The 15948-nt window shown below is 41.3% G+C and overlaps 2 protein-coding genes across 5 annotated transcripts in view; one reads left to right on the top strand and one right to left on the bottom strand.

The window, feature by feature from the left end:
* The window catches only part of LOC124794694 (multifunctional methyltransferase subunit TRM112-like protein), a 31332-nt gene extending 17518 nt beyond the window's left edge, over positions 1 to 13814 (bottom strand). Inside the window, exons 1-2 of the mRNA XM_047258255.1 lie at positions 13555 to 13814; positions 13357 to 13458 (exon numbers count right to left, since the gene is read on the bottom strand). Coding sequence (XP_047114211.1) covers positions 13357 to 13458; positions 13555 to 13632 — 180 coding nt within the window. The 5' untranslated portion in view covers positions 13633 to 13814. The remainder of the gene's footprint in view (positions 1 to 13356; positions 13459 to 13554) is intronic.
* A 67-nt stretch (positions 13815 to 13881) lies between these two features.
* The window catches only part of LOC124794693 (coiled-coil domain-containing protein 102A), a 158581-nt gene continuing 156514 nt past the window's right edge, over positions 13882 to 15948 (top strand). For 3 of the 4 annotated variants that reach the window (XR_007016597.1, XM_047258254.1, XM_047258253.1), the window contains exons 1-2: positions 13882 to 14242; positions 14332 to 14442. Coding sequence is in view for 3 of the 4 variants with exons in the window: in XM_047258254.1 (XP_047114210.1) it covers positions 14129 to 14242; positions 14332 to 14442 (225 nt within the window). In the remaining variant the exon portion in view is untranslated. The remainder of the gene's footprint in view (positions 14243 to 14331; positions 14443 to 15948) is intronic. The other variant, XM_047258251.1, reaches the window with a different exon arrangement.

Below are 15948 nucleotides of genomic sequence, written 5' to 3'. Positions count from 1 at the left end.
TTGCCATGGCTGGCTGACGACGAGGATAAAAAAGGAAAAGCCAGGCACTCAGCAACACATTAAAACCTCCACCCTGAAAGCTCTAGGGTGGAGGACACACAGGGACAAAGGACATGTGATAAAACTTAGTGCAAATGATAAAACTCACCCTCACAAATAAAACGTAAAACTAAAGCTGTTGCTGAGGTATTGTCGCCAAACACCGAAGGTAGGGTGCTGGGAAAGTTAAAAGTCCACTACACAGCGGCTAAAAGTGTGCACTCCAGCAAGAGATGGGTGACTGTCATTTGTGAGCCGCAGCAACACTGAGGTGGGTACTCACGACAGAGGAGATAAACACGCGTCAGCCACGTATGGCCAATGCAAAGCCGACAGAGAACCACAGAGTCCCTGCGGGAGGTGCGCACGGAGGTCTTCCACACATTCGTAGTTTCCTTAATGGCAAGCAGCTTGTCGTGCATACTTAGGTTATGCCATTCTGTCTACCAAAGCCGCAAAACCTTGTGGTGTAACACTGAATGCAGGACAGTTTCAGCAAGCCGATCTCCGTAAGCAGTTTCCGTGTAGCCTGTTTGGCCAGCCTGTCAGCTAGTTTGTTAACTGGGATTCCAAAATGACGTGGGGTCCAGACAAACACCACTGAATGACTGGACCATTCCAGGGCATACATGGACTCCTGGATGGTCGCTACCAAAGGGTGACGAGGGTAGCATTAGTCGATAGCTTGTAGGCTGCTCAAGGGGTCAGTACACAGGAGAAATGGCTCACCTGGACATGAACAGATGTGCTCAAGAGCACAAGATATGGCTGCCAGCTCTACATTGAAAACACTGCAGCCATCTGGCAAGGAGTACTGTTCTATGGGTCCTCCAGGAACATAGGCAAAGCCAACATGACTATCAGCCATTGGTGTAAACTACTACATGGCCCCAGTACATGTCGAGAATCGAGAGGAAGTGACAGCGGTGAGTCACATGGTTAACAGAGTCCTTAGGGCCATGTGAAAGGTCCAGGAGAAGCAGTGGCATAGGGGTACACCATGGAGGTGTTCGTGAATGAACCTCAAGTATAGGTGGTAAAGGCAAGGACTCCAGTTCAGAAAGAAGGGATCGGACATGAACTGAACTGCAATTGGAAGCCCTGACCTGGGCCGCTGATGCGGGAGATAAACCGTCGTGGGTGGGAAAGAGAGACGGTAATTCGGATGCGAAGGAGAACTACGAACGTGTGCAACGTAACTGGAGAGCAATTGCGCACTCCTAACCTGCAATGGAGGGACTCCGTCCTCCACTAGGAAGCTGGTCACCGGACTCATCCTAAAAAGCTCCTGTCGCTAGGTGAACACCACAGTGGCGCACTGGGTTGAGTAAACACAAAGCTGAGGGCACCACAAAACCATAAACCAGACTCCCATACTCAAGGTGGGATTGAACAAGGGCTCTGTAGAGCTGCAGCAGCGTAGAGTGATCTGCACTCCAGTTGGAATTGCTCAGGCAGCGGAGGGCACTGAGGTGCTGCCACCACTTCCGCTTAAGCCATCGAAGGTGAGGAAGCCAAGTCTTTCAGGCATTGAAAACCGGCCCTAAGAGCCGATATGTCTCCACTACAGTGAGTGGATCGTCATTAAGGTAAAGTTCTAGTTCTGTATGAACGGTATGACGCCGAAAGAAGTGCATAAAACACAACTTTGCGGACGAAAACTGGAAACCGTGGGCTAGAGCCCATGACTGCACCTTATGGATGGCTCCCTGTAGGTGCCGCTCAACAACACCAGTACTGGTGGAGCAGCATGAAATACAGAAATCTGTCTGTATACAGAGAAGGTGAGAGAGACGGACCTACAGCTCCTGCTAGACCATTAATGGTCACTGAAAATAGAGATACACTCAATACAGAGCCCTGTGGGACCTCATTCACCTGGATATGGGGGGAACTATGGAAGGCAACAACTTGGACACGGTAAGTACGAAGCGACAGGAAATTTTTGATAAAAATGAGGAGCAGACCATGGAGACCCCACTGGTTGGTTGGTTGGTTGGTTTGGGGAAGGAGACCAGACAGCGAGGTCATCGGTCTCATCGTATTAGGGAAGGACGGGGAAGGAAGTCGGCCGTGCCCTTTGAAAGGAACCATCCCGGCATTTGCCTGAAGCGATTTAGGGAAATCACGGAAAACCTAAATCAGGATGGCCGGACGCGGGATTGAACCGTCGTCCTCCCGAATGCCAGTCCAGTGTCTAACCACTGCGCCACCTCGCTCGGTACCCCACTGGTATAATGTGGCATGGATATGATGTCGCCAGATCATGTCATACTCTTTTCGTAAATCAGAAAAGTCGGCAACAAGGTGTTGGCACTGGAATGATGGAAAGATGCCATCGCACAAGATCTGGTTGAAGATGACTAGGAGATGTTTGTAGTCAGATGAGAGATGTTTAATCATCTGACTGTAGATCCAATCTGGCTCAGGAGCTGTGTTGGGGCAACGTGCAAATGCACTGAGGAGCTCCCACTCTGTAAATGGGGGGTTATGGGGTTCACTGTGGCATGTAGCGAATGAGAGGATTTTCCTTTCCATCCACCATTTGAGGGTGCGAAAGGCTGGGAGGTAATTCTCCGACACAGAGGCTCGAGCATAGTGCTCAACAATCGCATTTGTGTCATTAGGTTATGTTAACACCGGGAAAACCTGATGGGGTCTGGTACCCGAAAACATGTTTGATCTTTGCCCAGACTTGGGAAGGTGACATATGGCACCCAATGGTCGAGACATTTCTCTCCCAGCATTCCTGCTTCCATCATTTGATAAGTTGGCGAATATGAGTACGGAGCTGTTTAAAGGCTATGAAGTGCTCCAGGGAAGGGTGCCACTTATGTCGCTGTAGAGCTCACCGAGGCTCCTTAATTGCTTCAGCAACTTCCGGCGACCATCAAGGGTCTGTCTTTAACCGAGGGCACCCTAAAGAGTGCTCTCCAGTGTATAAATGGGAGAAGTCCTGGGCTGCAAATCAATGGCTCGAGCATATTGCTCAGCAATTGTGTTTGTGTCGGTAGATAACATGCCATTGATGTTAATGCCAGGGACACCTGTCGAGGTCTGTTAAACGAAAAGATGTCTGATCTTCATCCACACTTGGGAAGCTGACGTATGGTCGAGATGAATCTCGACCAACACTCCTGTTTCTGTCTTTTGATAAGCTGGCGAACGCGGGCACAGAGCCGCTTAAAGGCTATGAGGTGCTCCAGGGAGGGATACTACTTATGCCACTATAGAGCTCGCCAACATTCCTCAATTGTCTCAGTGACTTCCAGTGACCACAAAGGGACCATCTTTCGCCGGGGGCACAAAGAGTGAGGGATCACATTTTCCACCTCAGTAGAAATTGTTGTAGTCATCTGCTCAACCATCACATCGATGTTACCATGTGGGGGTGAGTGAAGGGTGACCGCGGAGGTAAAAGTTTCCCTGTCTGCCTTGTTTAAAGCCCATCTGGACAGGCATCCATGGGCATGAGGCCGGGGCAGTGACAGGAAGAAGATGGGAAGTGGTCACTACTATACAAGTAATCATGTGCTCTCCAGTGGATAGGTGAGAGAAGTCCTTGATTGCAAATGGATAAATCAATGGCCGAGTAACTACCTCGAGCCACAATGAAATGTGTGGTGGCCCCAGTATTCAAGAGGCAGAGGTTTAACTGAAACAGTAAAGTTTTGAAATCTCTGCCTCAGCCAGTAAGCACAGTGTCACCCCACAAGGGATTATGGGCATTAAAATCTCCCAAAAGTAGAAAAGGCTTAGAGAGTTGATCAATCAGTGCAGCTAATACATTCAAGGATACTACACCATCTGGAGGAAGATACACATAGCAGACAGTTATTTCCTGCGTCATCCTTATTCTGACAGCCACATCTTGAAGAGGGGTTTGAAGGGGCACAGTTTCACTACAGACTGAGTTTAAGACATAAACACAAACTCCACCTGACACTCAATTATAGTCACTATGGTTCCTGTAGTATCCCTTATAGCCGCAGAGGGCAGGGGTTCGCATTGCTGGGAACCAGGTTTCCTGGAGGGCAATGCAGGAAGCAGGTGTAAAGCTTAACAGTTGCCGTAGCTCAGCTAGGCAGTGGAAAAAACCGCCGCAAATCCACTGGAGGATGACATCATCATGAGACTTGGAAGGCATGGAATATTCCATGAGGCAGTTTATGCCTCAGGGTCACCTGCTGCCACTGACTTATTGCTTGAGCAGTCTATATCCATTTCATCTGAGAGTCCAGCGAGATCTAGGTCCTCAGCGGATGCCAGAATTGCCACCTTTTTCCCAGACACAGAGCTTATAGGTAGCAGTTGTGTGGGTGCCACTACAATTTTCTTGGTCTTAGGGATCTTCTTTTTGGACTTTTCTTGTTGTTCCTTGGGTTTCTCTGGCTGGGAGGGCTTCACTGATGCCGTCTCCGGGACTGAGGATGAAGCCCTATGCCCAGCTGCTTTTGGGCACTACAGTCATTGACGGGCATCTTATTTCCCACTAGCAGAAACCTGGGAAGGGATTGACCCAAGGGACCCCTTCTCGGTGAGAGGAGCCAAAGGAGGACTTACACTTCTCCGGCTGAGAAGTGGGGACTGGTGTCCCTGATGGTTGGAGAGGGGGAGGGGGGGGGCAGTGCTCCCAAGGTAGGTGGTGCGGGAGCAATATCAGGGGAAGAGTCGTCGTCCCCCCCCCCCATCGAGGAGGCAGGTGTAGCCTTCTGGCTCTGAGAACCGACTGGAATTTGCGGAACTGATGGGGCTACTACCGTTCTTGTAGTGGCAGCATAAATGAGGAGGTCATAACTACAGGATGTAGGCATGCATATTTTCTCTTAGTATCAATGTAGGTCAGTCGGTCCATTTTCTTGTATTCCATGGTTTTATTCTCTTTCTGTAAAATCCTGCTGTCTGGCGAGCAAGGTGAATGATGCTCTCTGCAGTTGACACAGATGGGAGGCGGGCCACACTGAGTATTGGGATGTGATGGACGTCCACAATCTCGACAAGTGACGCTGGAACTACAGCGGGAAGACATACGGCCGAACTTCCAGCAGTTAAAGCACAGCATTGGGGGAGGGATATATGGCTTGACATCACAGCAGTAGACCATCACCTTGACCTTCTCGGGTAAGGTGTCACCCTCGAAGGCCAAGATGAAGCCACCTGTGGCAACTTTATTATACCTCAGACCCCAATGGATGCGCCAGACGAAATGAACACCTTGCCACTCTAAAGTGGTGTGCAGCTCGTCGTCAGACTGCAAAAGAAGGTCCCTGTGGAATATAATACCCTGGACCATATTTAAGCTCTTATGTGGTGTGTTGGTAACAGAAACATCCCCCAACTTGTTACAAGGGAGAAAAGCCTGTCACTGGGCAGAGGATGCTGTTTTTATCAAGACTGACCCAGAACGCATTTTAGACAAGCCCTCCACTTCCCCAAACTTGTTCTCTAAATGTTCTATAAAAAATTGTGGTCCACCGAAACAAAGGAGTCTTCATCAGTTCTCGTGCATACAAGGTACCGGGGTGAATAAGGTTTGCTGCCATCCTTAGCCTGGCATTCCTCCCATGGTGTGGCCAGGGAGGGGAATGATTTAGGGTCATACTTTCTTGCAGTGAACTGAGACTTGGAATGCTTAGTGACTGCTGGTGTTTGATCACCAGCAAGTGATGACATGGTACACTTCATCGCACATCATCCGCCCTGATGCTACCCACTCCGACCAGGGGCCCTCCCCATGGGGCCCAACCAGCCGCAGCAAAAGCCACCTGGCAGGATGGCCTTCGCCGAGAGTCCCGATGCCCCAGGGTGATGAGCATCTACTCCTTGGCATACATGGGGAGTTAATAGCGTAGGCATCAGCAGAGCGATCCCTGTGTTGTCAGGGGACTACAACCAACTGGGTACATGGCGGCCCCAGCACAACAGACTGGCTACTGTGCTGGATATGAGGGGCAAAGAAGTCCAGGGTCATCGTTGGCACAAAAAGTGACATTGCATAGTGCATGGTGGAAAACGTACCCAGGAAGGTGTCCTCACCCAAGAGATGGAGATCGAACTGGACTGCAGTGTGACAACAAGAAAGTGGGCTGAAGATCTGAAGGCACAATGGATACTATGCACCATGCAAGGCACCCTTCCCCATTTGGCTCGGTCTTTGGGAAAATTTTGAAAAATGGAGGTCAAACCCTACAGGGGACCATCACATAAAGGCCAAAAAGTGAGTGACTCCTTTTAGTTGCCTCTTACAACAGGCAGGAATACCCTGGGCCTATTCTAAGCCCCGGACCCGCAGGGGGGACTTCATCAGTTAAAGAGGGCCTGGAGTTGGGCAGTCACATGTGTATGATGTGTGCTTTCTTGTGTGTATGAATGGCTTGTGTGTGTCTTTTACTGACAAAGGCTGTGGCCCAAAGCTTTATGTAAGTGTCCTTTAATTGTCCTTGTCTGCAATTTAAAATGTCTTCTTTACGGTAAGTGGCAACCTGTCTTTCCCTGCATTTGCATGTAACTGCAAATTTTTTTAAGAGCAATTCCACAGGCACTGGAATCCAACTGTGTGAACTTCAGCAGGACACTTAATTTTTATTCCTACTGTTGGTTTTTTTATTTTAGTATTTAGCAACACTCCTAGAACCAATTACAAACAGGTAGTTCTGTCACTGAACAACATCACCACAAGTTGTAGGCAACAACTATCAAGTAGCAGGTTGTAATGAACAACACATGATTCAGTTCACCTTTCAGCAAGTAACCAAGTGTGTGTTATGAGATACAAGCAGGAGTCGAATTTAACCCTCAACTACTACAGACTGCCTCTCTACGACTTTTTTTTTTTTTTTTTGTCTTATGACATTTCACACACCCCGGGGATGCAAAATGGCCTCTTCTGTGTACCTTCCTATTACATGGCGAGCAACAAGTGTCAGAACTCTTGCATTGTTGCTGTTCTGTTTCTTATTTATAGGTCTTGAAAGGTCTCACAGATGTACCATAGTGTTTGTGTAGTAGTTCTGTTGCATGCTACTGTTTCTCCGTAGCGGGGAAAGCTGGATCTTCTATGCAACGTGTTTTTTGTAGGACAGAGGTGTATGTTCAAGAACATCTCAGTGAATCCTTTGGTGAAGACTTTGACGACAATGATAATGACCCTAAATTTGAGATATTTAGTGATAACGACACTAATTCAGAGCAGGACACTGAAACTGGCGAAGATGTGACAGCACATGATGATGGGGTCATTCCACGTCATATCATGCAGGTCATGTCACCCATCATTTCAGATTGTCATGAAACTTTGCACATTTGGTTATACTTATAAGAACTTTTGCAAAATCTTTTTGCTCTCAGACTAAAACTTTTTTATATTTAATTTTATGTGTAGTGATATTCTGATAACTGGACTCTGCAAGAATGTCAATACAAAAGGTACTTATCTACATAAATGCCCTTAACTCAGGTGTTTATGAAGCTTTTGATTTGAATTTTTTTTCATAAGTTAAGAGAAGCACATACTTAATAGGCATGTAATTATTTATACAGTAAAATTACAAAGAACAATACAAAAAATTAATGTGAGTCACTTTCCAATTTCCCGAAAAAGTACACACACATTGAAGGATGCTTGTATCACATTTCTCCAGGGTGGTGGGAACTTATAATTAGTCTTACATAAACCCAAGATAGTACACATTGTAATAAAATTATTAATAGGTTGTCTATGAATGGACTCTCAAAAAATTTGAACTCACAATATTTTGTGTTGTAAAGAAAATAATAATAATAAATATCGTCCATACCTGACGCCCACTGCTTTAGATTTTCACGAAGCTTTTTCTACTTGTTGCTTTCTGCATTGCGATAGTCAGCACACTGTTTCTGCTCGAACGTCATGTAGTTTGAGGGGAAAAAAATGGAATTTTTTTACAAATGTAAATGCCGCAACTGAAATTTGTCATTTGGATTGCATTACTTCAGACAAAAACAATAAAAATTATTATTATTATAATAGAAAGTATCTTATTTTCAACACATTACTGCCACATTTCCTCAAATGTCACAGAAGGGATGTATCTTTATCGGGAAAAAATATAATAACTATTCTTATGAGAATACAAAAATCAACTTACGCTGTTGTGGTGCAAACAATGATTTTTAAATATGTAGAACACTTGCTGACAGCTGATACATGATTTATTTTTATCAAAACTATGATAATATTAGAAAAAAATGGTGCACCATGAGTTTTGATAGATATTGGATGTTCATTGAACATATGTCACATCATTGTTCAGAAGATCATTCAAATAAGATTATGTAAACTGACAACCTATGGTAAGACTGCCTCGTGAAAGTACAAAGCTAAAAGTTACAACTTCAATTGAAACATTTTCACTACACAGGTTAACTTTATTTAGAGTGTCAAATTAGCATCTCTAAACAACAATTATTCTAACAACACTAATGTTAATTTAAAGTGTACATTTTCAGCAGTGAGGATTCCTGAAACCACCAATGAAACTTCTTAACATCTCTGTTTTTAGTCCACTGTGACAAATTATATTGTCTTAACTTCAAATCTTTTTCATTGAAGCAACACATTCTGCCTAATGATGTTGATTTAGGTACACCAACAGCACATAAAGTGTTTTCCAAAGGCACATAACTAGACTCTTCCTTCTCAGGCCAAAAGAATGACACTGCTGGTCCAGGTGGGTGCAAAAAAAGTAGTTCAATGTCTCCATCACAGACATTTCTGACAAAGGCAAAGTACCATCTGTCATCATATACAGCTGCTACAAAATAATATTTTTGAAGATGAGTGCATGTCCATTGTAGGGCATTTGCACTGAATGAAAGGGGGGGGGGGGGAATCAAGGAAGGCGAAGTTATTCTTCTGATCTCTAAAAGAATCACATGAATGTGGGTAAGTGGGTTGTAATGGTGAAAATTCCTGGTACCAGGTTTTGTGCAGGTTGTTGAAAATCTCTTCCAGGTTTTTGTATACGAAATCTACGTTGATTTTCTCAAAATAAATTGTCAAATTTGCAGAAATCAAACACCAGATGCAGTTGTTATTTGTCCACCACCAGCTAGTTGAAGACTAGCTCTTCTCAATATACATTTTATAGTTCCTCCCAAACCATCATACAGGAAAAGACCGTGGCTAGTAGTAAAAAAGAGATGCTCAGCATAAATAGAGAAATCGTTTTTGTGTTCTCACATATTTTTAAAGCCTTTTCTATTCTTACATTGAGCAGCACATCTATCAGTGAAATAATGCAGTTTCTTTACTTGTGGGCAACGCTTTGCAAGCCACTTAACCATTTCTTTCTGAACAGCATTTACAAATCCTACATAATGTTCCATTCATCAATTATAAAGCAGTGGTTCACTATTGCCAATTTACTTTCTTCATTTACCACGTAAACACACACGGAATGTATTGCACAGCTGCTTCTTGTCCAGTGGTAACTCAATTTCATTCTGAATTACTAAACTGTAGTTTTCAGCAAAGTCCATTAACAGAATTACCGTACATTTTCTGGGGTTAGATTTTCTTTCAATTTTTTTTAATGATTTTGACTGACAGATACAAATGAGTGTGGTTCAAGTGCCTGTAATTTTTTTACCAACAGTTGCACACTGCTTCACCTATTCTGCCCAATGATCTGTGTTTATCCACTGGCTGAACTAAATATCATCACCACCATCTTCGTAAGCTAATTTTGTTTTAATAGTTCTGACACTGAATGAGTGCTGGCAGCACCAGCTAAAGTACACCATAATTTAGAAAGACTAATGTTAATGTTTGGATTCTCCCATTTAGAACAAGAGTTCAGTTCTCTTAAGTTGCAAAGGAAGTGTTGTTTTGCATATATACATTCTTCTGAAAGCCAACTGTCTTTTCCTCCTGGTAACATTAAAGTATATTCATCATTTTGGTAACAATCAGTGACAATCTTTTACACTTCATCAGCAATAACTTTCCCCTTTTTTGTTTAGGAATTGATAGGATACCTATTTCTGTTTTGTTTCCTTACTTGTCAAACCACATACTCACTAACACTGAATTCTGACATGGTTTTCTTTTGACCAAGAGGGTGGGGTTGAAGTTAAAATTTGAATTTTTTTAAGTACTCTTACATTAGCCATTTTTTCTTTCATTAACAATATCATGGCATCAAAATCTTTGGTTTCTTAGCAATTTTATGATCAAATTTTTCTTCTCTACAGTCAGAATCTTCAATACTGCAAACTAATGCCCAGTACACTTTTTTTCCAAAACATACTTCACTTTTTCTACCCTCTTTTTGCCACAAGAAGCCTTCCTGTGATTTGTAACAGAGTAAAGTTCTAAGGGAGATCACCCTAAAGCATGGAAAGATTTATTTGCATCCTCAGCACTTTGACTTTTTAGTACTTATTCGTGAAATGTCACCTCTGGGTCATCTGCATCACTCATTTCTATCACTGATGTCAGTTTTCTGTTCACAAATCTTACCATATGTGCACACTTTTTGGCCTGGTTTTACACAACAAAGACAAGCAAACTGACCTCGAAGATAATTTAACTGTTGTTCTTGAAAGGATCACAAGAAATTCTTTGACGACTTTCAAAAACTTAAGTAATAGTACATATGATGTCCACATACAGCACCACTTTCTTGATCTCATGGAAAGCTTACAATGGATCGCAGCAATATCAAATCTCATTGGTCTTAACTCAGCTCTTCTATTTTTTGTAGAGTTTATACAAAGGTATAGCTTGTCAAATGATATGGTGTTTATAGTCCTTTCCAACAGTGCATGAATTCACATTTTCCACTGCAATTATCCGAGCACTAATTCACTTAAAACATACCTTATACAATGATTGGTGCCGCACCACAAACAGTTATAATCTATCTCTCAAAAAGGTAACGAGGAACCGAGACCAAATAGACTAATTGTTGCATGTAAGTTATTCTCAACAATGAATTTCAGCAATTGTTGCATTGTTTTCAGGCCTATAAAGGTTTCAAACAAGCTACTGCTGCCTAAGAACTTTTTTTATCACTATGAGCAGTTGATTGGGTCAACACAAATCACATATATTTTAGTCTTTAAAATATTACTGAATTAGTCAAGTGAAAGGAAATAAATTTCCACTAATGTTAACTTGTCTGCCTAGAATGAGTTATTCTTAAATATATGCTAATGTGATACCCCTGCATCTGAGGCAGTGTGAAAGTGAATAGATGAACTTCCTTACAATGACCCTTTTCCATTACAGCAAAAAATATTTTGATTTAATCTGTGCATGTCCATTAGTAGAAAACCCATTAAAATTTTTATTTTATTAGAAAGCTTACAATCTAGGGGTTCTTTGAGACCAAAATCAGGTTCCCTGCAGGTTGGAGAAATATGATATAAGCACTTTCCCACATTCTCGCAATTTTTCTGAAATCAAAAATTGACATATACTAATATATTTTTTTAAACTATCTTTGTACATTTACTGCTTCAATAACTGGATACCTGTTAATTATACGCCTTACTTCTGAAAAAAAAAAAAACAAATCCAAATTGAAAGCTCCATAAACACCTGACTTATGGGCATTTATGTAGATAAGTACCATTTTGCATTGACATTCTTTCAAAGCCCAGTTACTACATTTAAAATTCGATATAAAATAAAGTTATAGTTTGAGACCAGAAAAATTTTGCACGTGTTCCTGTGTTGTAAGCATGAGCAAACGAGCAAAGTTTTGTGAATATCTGAGGTAGAGGGCTACAAATCCTTGAATTACTGTGTGTTTTGACATGGAATGACCAGATGGAGAATTTACTTCTTCAGTAAGAACAGATGTTTTCACTGGGAGGAACAGCAGACACCACCTAACGTAAGAACAAGGCACCGCAATATTGACTTGCAGCTTCCTGGGCTGTGACAGTCTGCAAAAAGTCTTTGAGAAAAGCCTTTGGTTTTGCATGTATGGAAACTGTTCGTCACCAAAGATATTCTAGACGAAATCATTCTATGGACAAATCTAAAAATTCCTGAAAAGACAGTAATGGTCACATCCTTTGTATAAGAAAGGTCACAGTATCCCACACAGGTTGTTCTTCGACTGGTGAAACCTACTGAACACACATGGAGAAATATTACAGGTGACAACTGGTATCCGTCAGTAGAACTAGCCAATGAACCACGGAAAAAAGGCCTCACATACATCAGTACGGTGAAAATAAACAAAAAAAGAGATACCTCAGCAGCTTCTACCTAATAAGAAACAAGATGTGAAGACAACTGTTTATGGTTTTACAGGAGACATGACAGTGATTTCCTTCATACCCAAGAAGTCCAAAGCTGCAATACTGTTTTCTTCTGTGCACCATGCAACAAACAATGATCCTGAATCAGAAAAACCTGAGCTCATCCTGTTTTATAACACAAGAAAATCTGGTGTGGACTGTGTCCACCAGAGGTGTGCACCTTATTCATCAAGTCACCCCCAAGAAGTTGGGCTTTGGTCATTTTTTTCACATTAGTGGATGCTGCTTGTGGTGCGAATTCTTATGTGATACATGAAGATTATGCAAAGCCAGAAGTAATGACAAGACTGATCGTCAGGGAGACTCAAGCAAGAGATCTTTCTGAGTCTCATATGAAACAGACTTTTTATTGAACACTTGCGACGAGAGGTGAGTGACAATATTAGAAGTATAATTTGCATACAAAATGTGCTTCAGACATCGAAAAAACAGACTCAGGGACTCATTATACTTGGTAAGTAGCTCTTACATTTTCTCTTGAAAGTAAAATATGGCAAAGTTTCTCTCTTTATTGAATTATGGAACGCAATAGTCACTCTATATTGACATGACAAGCACTAAACTCGAAACTTACTTTGATTACAATTACTCAAACGAATCGTGTTTTTCCAACTATTTATATTGCAATTCTGTAATCTCTCTCTGATGATAATCTGTGAGCGAGTAGAGAGCTAACTATCTAGGCTTACTGTTATTTTTGTAACACACAAATTAAGAATATACTGCAAATTTTGTTGTGTTTTATGCATATAAATGTTTTAAATCCTGCATTGTTTAAAAACATATAAATTTCCACACAATCTACTTCTAATAAGTGTAATGACGACGGGATGTCATGAAAAGAATATTCAACGGTTTCGTACATAGTACATAAAAAACAAAAAGTTGGTCTGAGAGGCCCTCCATAGTACCTATATTCCTACAACGTCCGTAGTAGTTAACGGTTAAAGATAACATAATGTATATAAATTTAATTGATGTTCGGCTTATGAGAGTACTTACGCTGTCGGCTGCATGCCACAGCGTATTCCAGTCCAACTTCGGTATGAGCCGGGTCACAAATTCTGAATTAAATTCAGATTCTAGAATTTTAATGTCCTTAGCCTTGAACGAAGAAAAATTTGTTGTGAGCTGATCAAATATCCACACAATTAAGTATTCAAAAGCTGCTGTCATTTAAATTACGATAGATTAACTTACCACTATTCCGAGAGGATAACCTACAGTTACGCCTTTCATACACCGCGATGTCAACAAGTTATGAGTTAATAGCTTCATTTTCAGAGCCTGCAAGGCTGTTTATAACAGTTTCACAAGCAAATAAAAAGCAGCTCTCTAGTCGAGAGACAATACAACACCCCACGTGCAGAATTCTCTCGGCCTGTCACTGGATATTGGATACAAAATACAAATGTTGTCGCTCCGATTTTTCTTATGTTAAGGTCTTTGAAATATTATCGATCTCCGTGTGAAAGATAGTCATCCGCCGCCAACGGCAATGACAGTAGTATCTTTGCATCTGTCAGTGTCGCCAGAGATGTAGACCAATGTTTTCGCGTAGGAGTCTGTGCTGCATAACAAATGTGTTTTGTTGAAATGTCATGTAATCATATGTGAGTGTTATTTTCAAAAACTGTAATTCAGCTTTATGTGGAAGGATTTTCACTGCCTGCGATAATTGTTGCATACTTGATTTTATAACATGACAGCAGAACAATGAATTATTAAGTGCATTATTACTGCAGTCATTGGGTTACTAAATAAAAAAGAAAATATGGCACAGAGTAGCTCCAGTGGCACGTCGTCTAGGCGGCACGGGAGGAGCGATCACGATACAGCTTCATTAACATCAAGCAGATATGCCGACGCCGAATGGGAAGCCAAGGAGGTACGTATTCTTGTCAACTGCTGCATGGTACAGTACAACAGTACATGATGAAGTTGACGGTTTAGCCTCATTTATTTTTGCATTTAAAGGCATTACGGCAGAGAGAATTGGAGGAAGCAAGAGCTCGCGCAACCCAGATGGAAAAGACGATGAGATGGTGGTCTGATTGTACTGCAAACTGGAGAGAAAAATGGAGCAAGGTACATAAAATATAATATTTTTTGCTAGTATTGTATTGGAAACTATCTGCTCAACATGCATCTACTGTAATTATGATTTACCTGAAAAAAGAGCTAGTATTGTTTAAGTAGGTGTTTCATATAGTATTTTCCTATCACGTTTGAAAAGAGTATGAAACAGTACATTGGTACTTCGATGGAAATGTCAACAAGTCAACGTGGACTAGTTCTTCGTGTTAATGTGTTAGGTTCAGGAACACAGACATCTAAGAATTGTTTCCTGACAAGCTAAGCAAGGAAGTAGGATAGGTATTCATATACAGAAAAATCAGCTTTTGTTTCTAGAATATATTGCATAGTGTATTGTACTGCTTTCCTAGTCTACTCATAGTTTCGTAAATGAGTTCCCAGACTCATTCGTGTATGAAAGTGCTAAGAGACTGGCAGGCGGTTCTGCTTTGATGAAGATTACTTTATGATGTGGTGTGAGATGCAGATTTTCTACTTGCCAATGTAGGCCTAGTATCTATGTGTCATGTAAATCAGATCAGTTAGACAAATTCTGAAAAATTGGTAACTCATACATAAATATGTCTTTAGGATGACTCAATTAATGAAATGTCGACCAATTGCTCCTCAGTTTGGACCTCATTAGAGACCTTCTGTTTTTGAAACTTTGCTCCTGAACATTTCCTTTTCCATTACTCATGCTTGCCATATGTTGTTTCATTGTAAGTCTTTCTTGACTATTGAATTCAAGTGTTTGTGGACTGATTTTTTCACCATAAATATTTAAGAGTCTTGCTGTTCGTCAATTGTCATATTTCCAATGTTTCCTCTTCGTCAGCATTTCTGACTTTTCTATGTTCTGATAAATTTTGTTGTTCCTTTTTAATTTAAAAAATTCTGAATTTATATAGCGGATGTAATATATTCCTTACATAAATTTTCATTCTAATACTTAAGCATTCACGAGCGTAGACGATAGGCATTCAGATTTCACCAGCGTGTTATAGTACTTTATTTTAATATACATCTACATTGTCAAATAGGTTGGTATTCCATGTGACTAAGTATCTTGTATATCACCTGTGTGTGTATTAACTGTCACCTAACCAATGCAGCTTTAATGAAACTGGTTTGAAAATGAACTTGGTAATTTGAAATTAGTTGCCAGTGTGATAAAACACAACTGTGACAGAATTACAACAAAGAATTTATTATCGAAGTTGTTGGTGCTGTCCCAACATCATGTTGGAAATACACATTCTTCGTATTTGTTGTAAAATGTGTTTCACTCCAGAGATTCTTAAGCTAGCCATTGTGGTCCATAAAATTTTTGTTCCAAATTATCACAATTTGTTCCAAGATACTATTGAAAAGGAGTGTATTTATTTTGAAATGTCAAATGCCCTACCCGTAAATTTTGAGGTTTAAGTTTTTCAACTTAAACTTGACTCCACACATACAGATGACTTTTCTCAGGTTTCTGTGTCAACAGAGTCAAAACCTTTTATACAGTTAATG

This window comes from Schistocerca piceifrons, chromosome 4 (genome assembly GCF_021461385.2).
Source record: "Schistocerca piceifrons isolate TAMUIC-IGC-003096 chromosome 4, iqSchPice1.1, whole genome shotgun sequence".
Classification (NCBI taxonomy): domain Eukaryota; kingdom Metazoa; phylum Arthropoda; class Insecta; order Orthoptera; family Acrididae; genus Schistocerca; species Schistocerca piceifrons.
The sequence above is the reverse complement of the archived record's forward strand: the minus strand, read 5'-3'. Positions and strand labels throughout refer to the sequence as shown.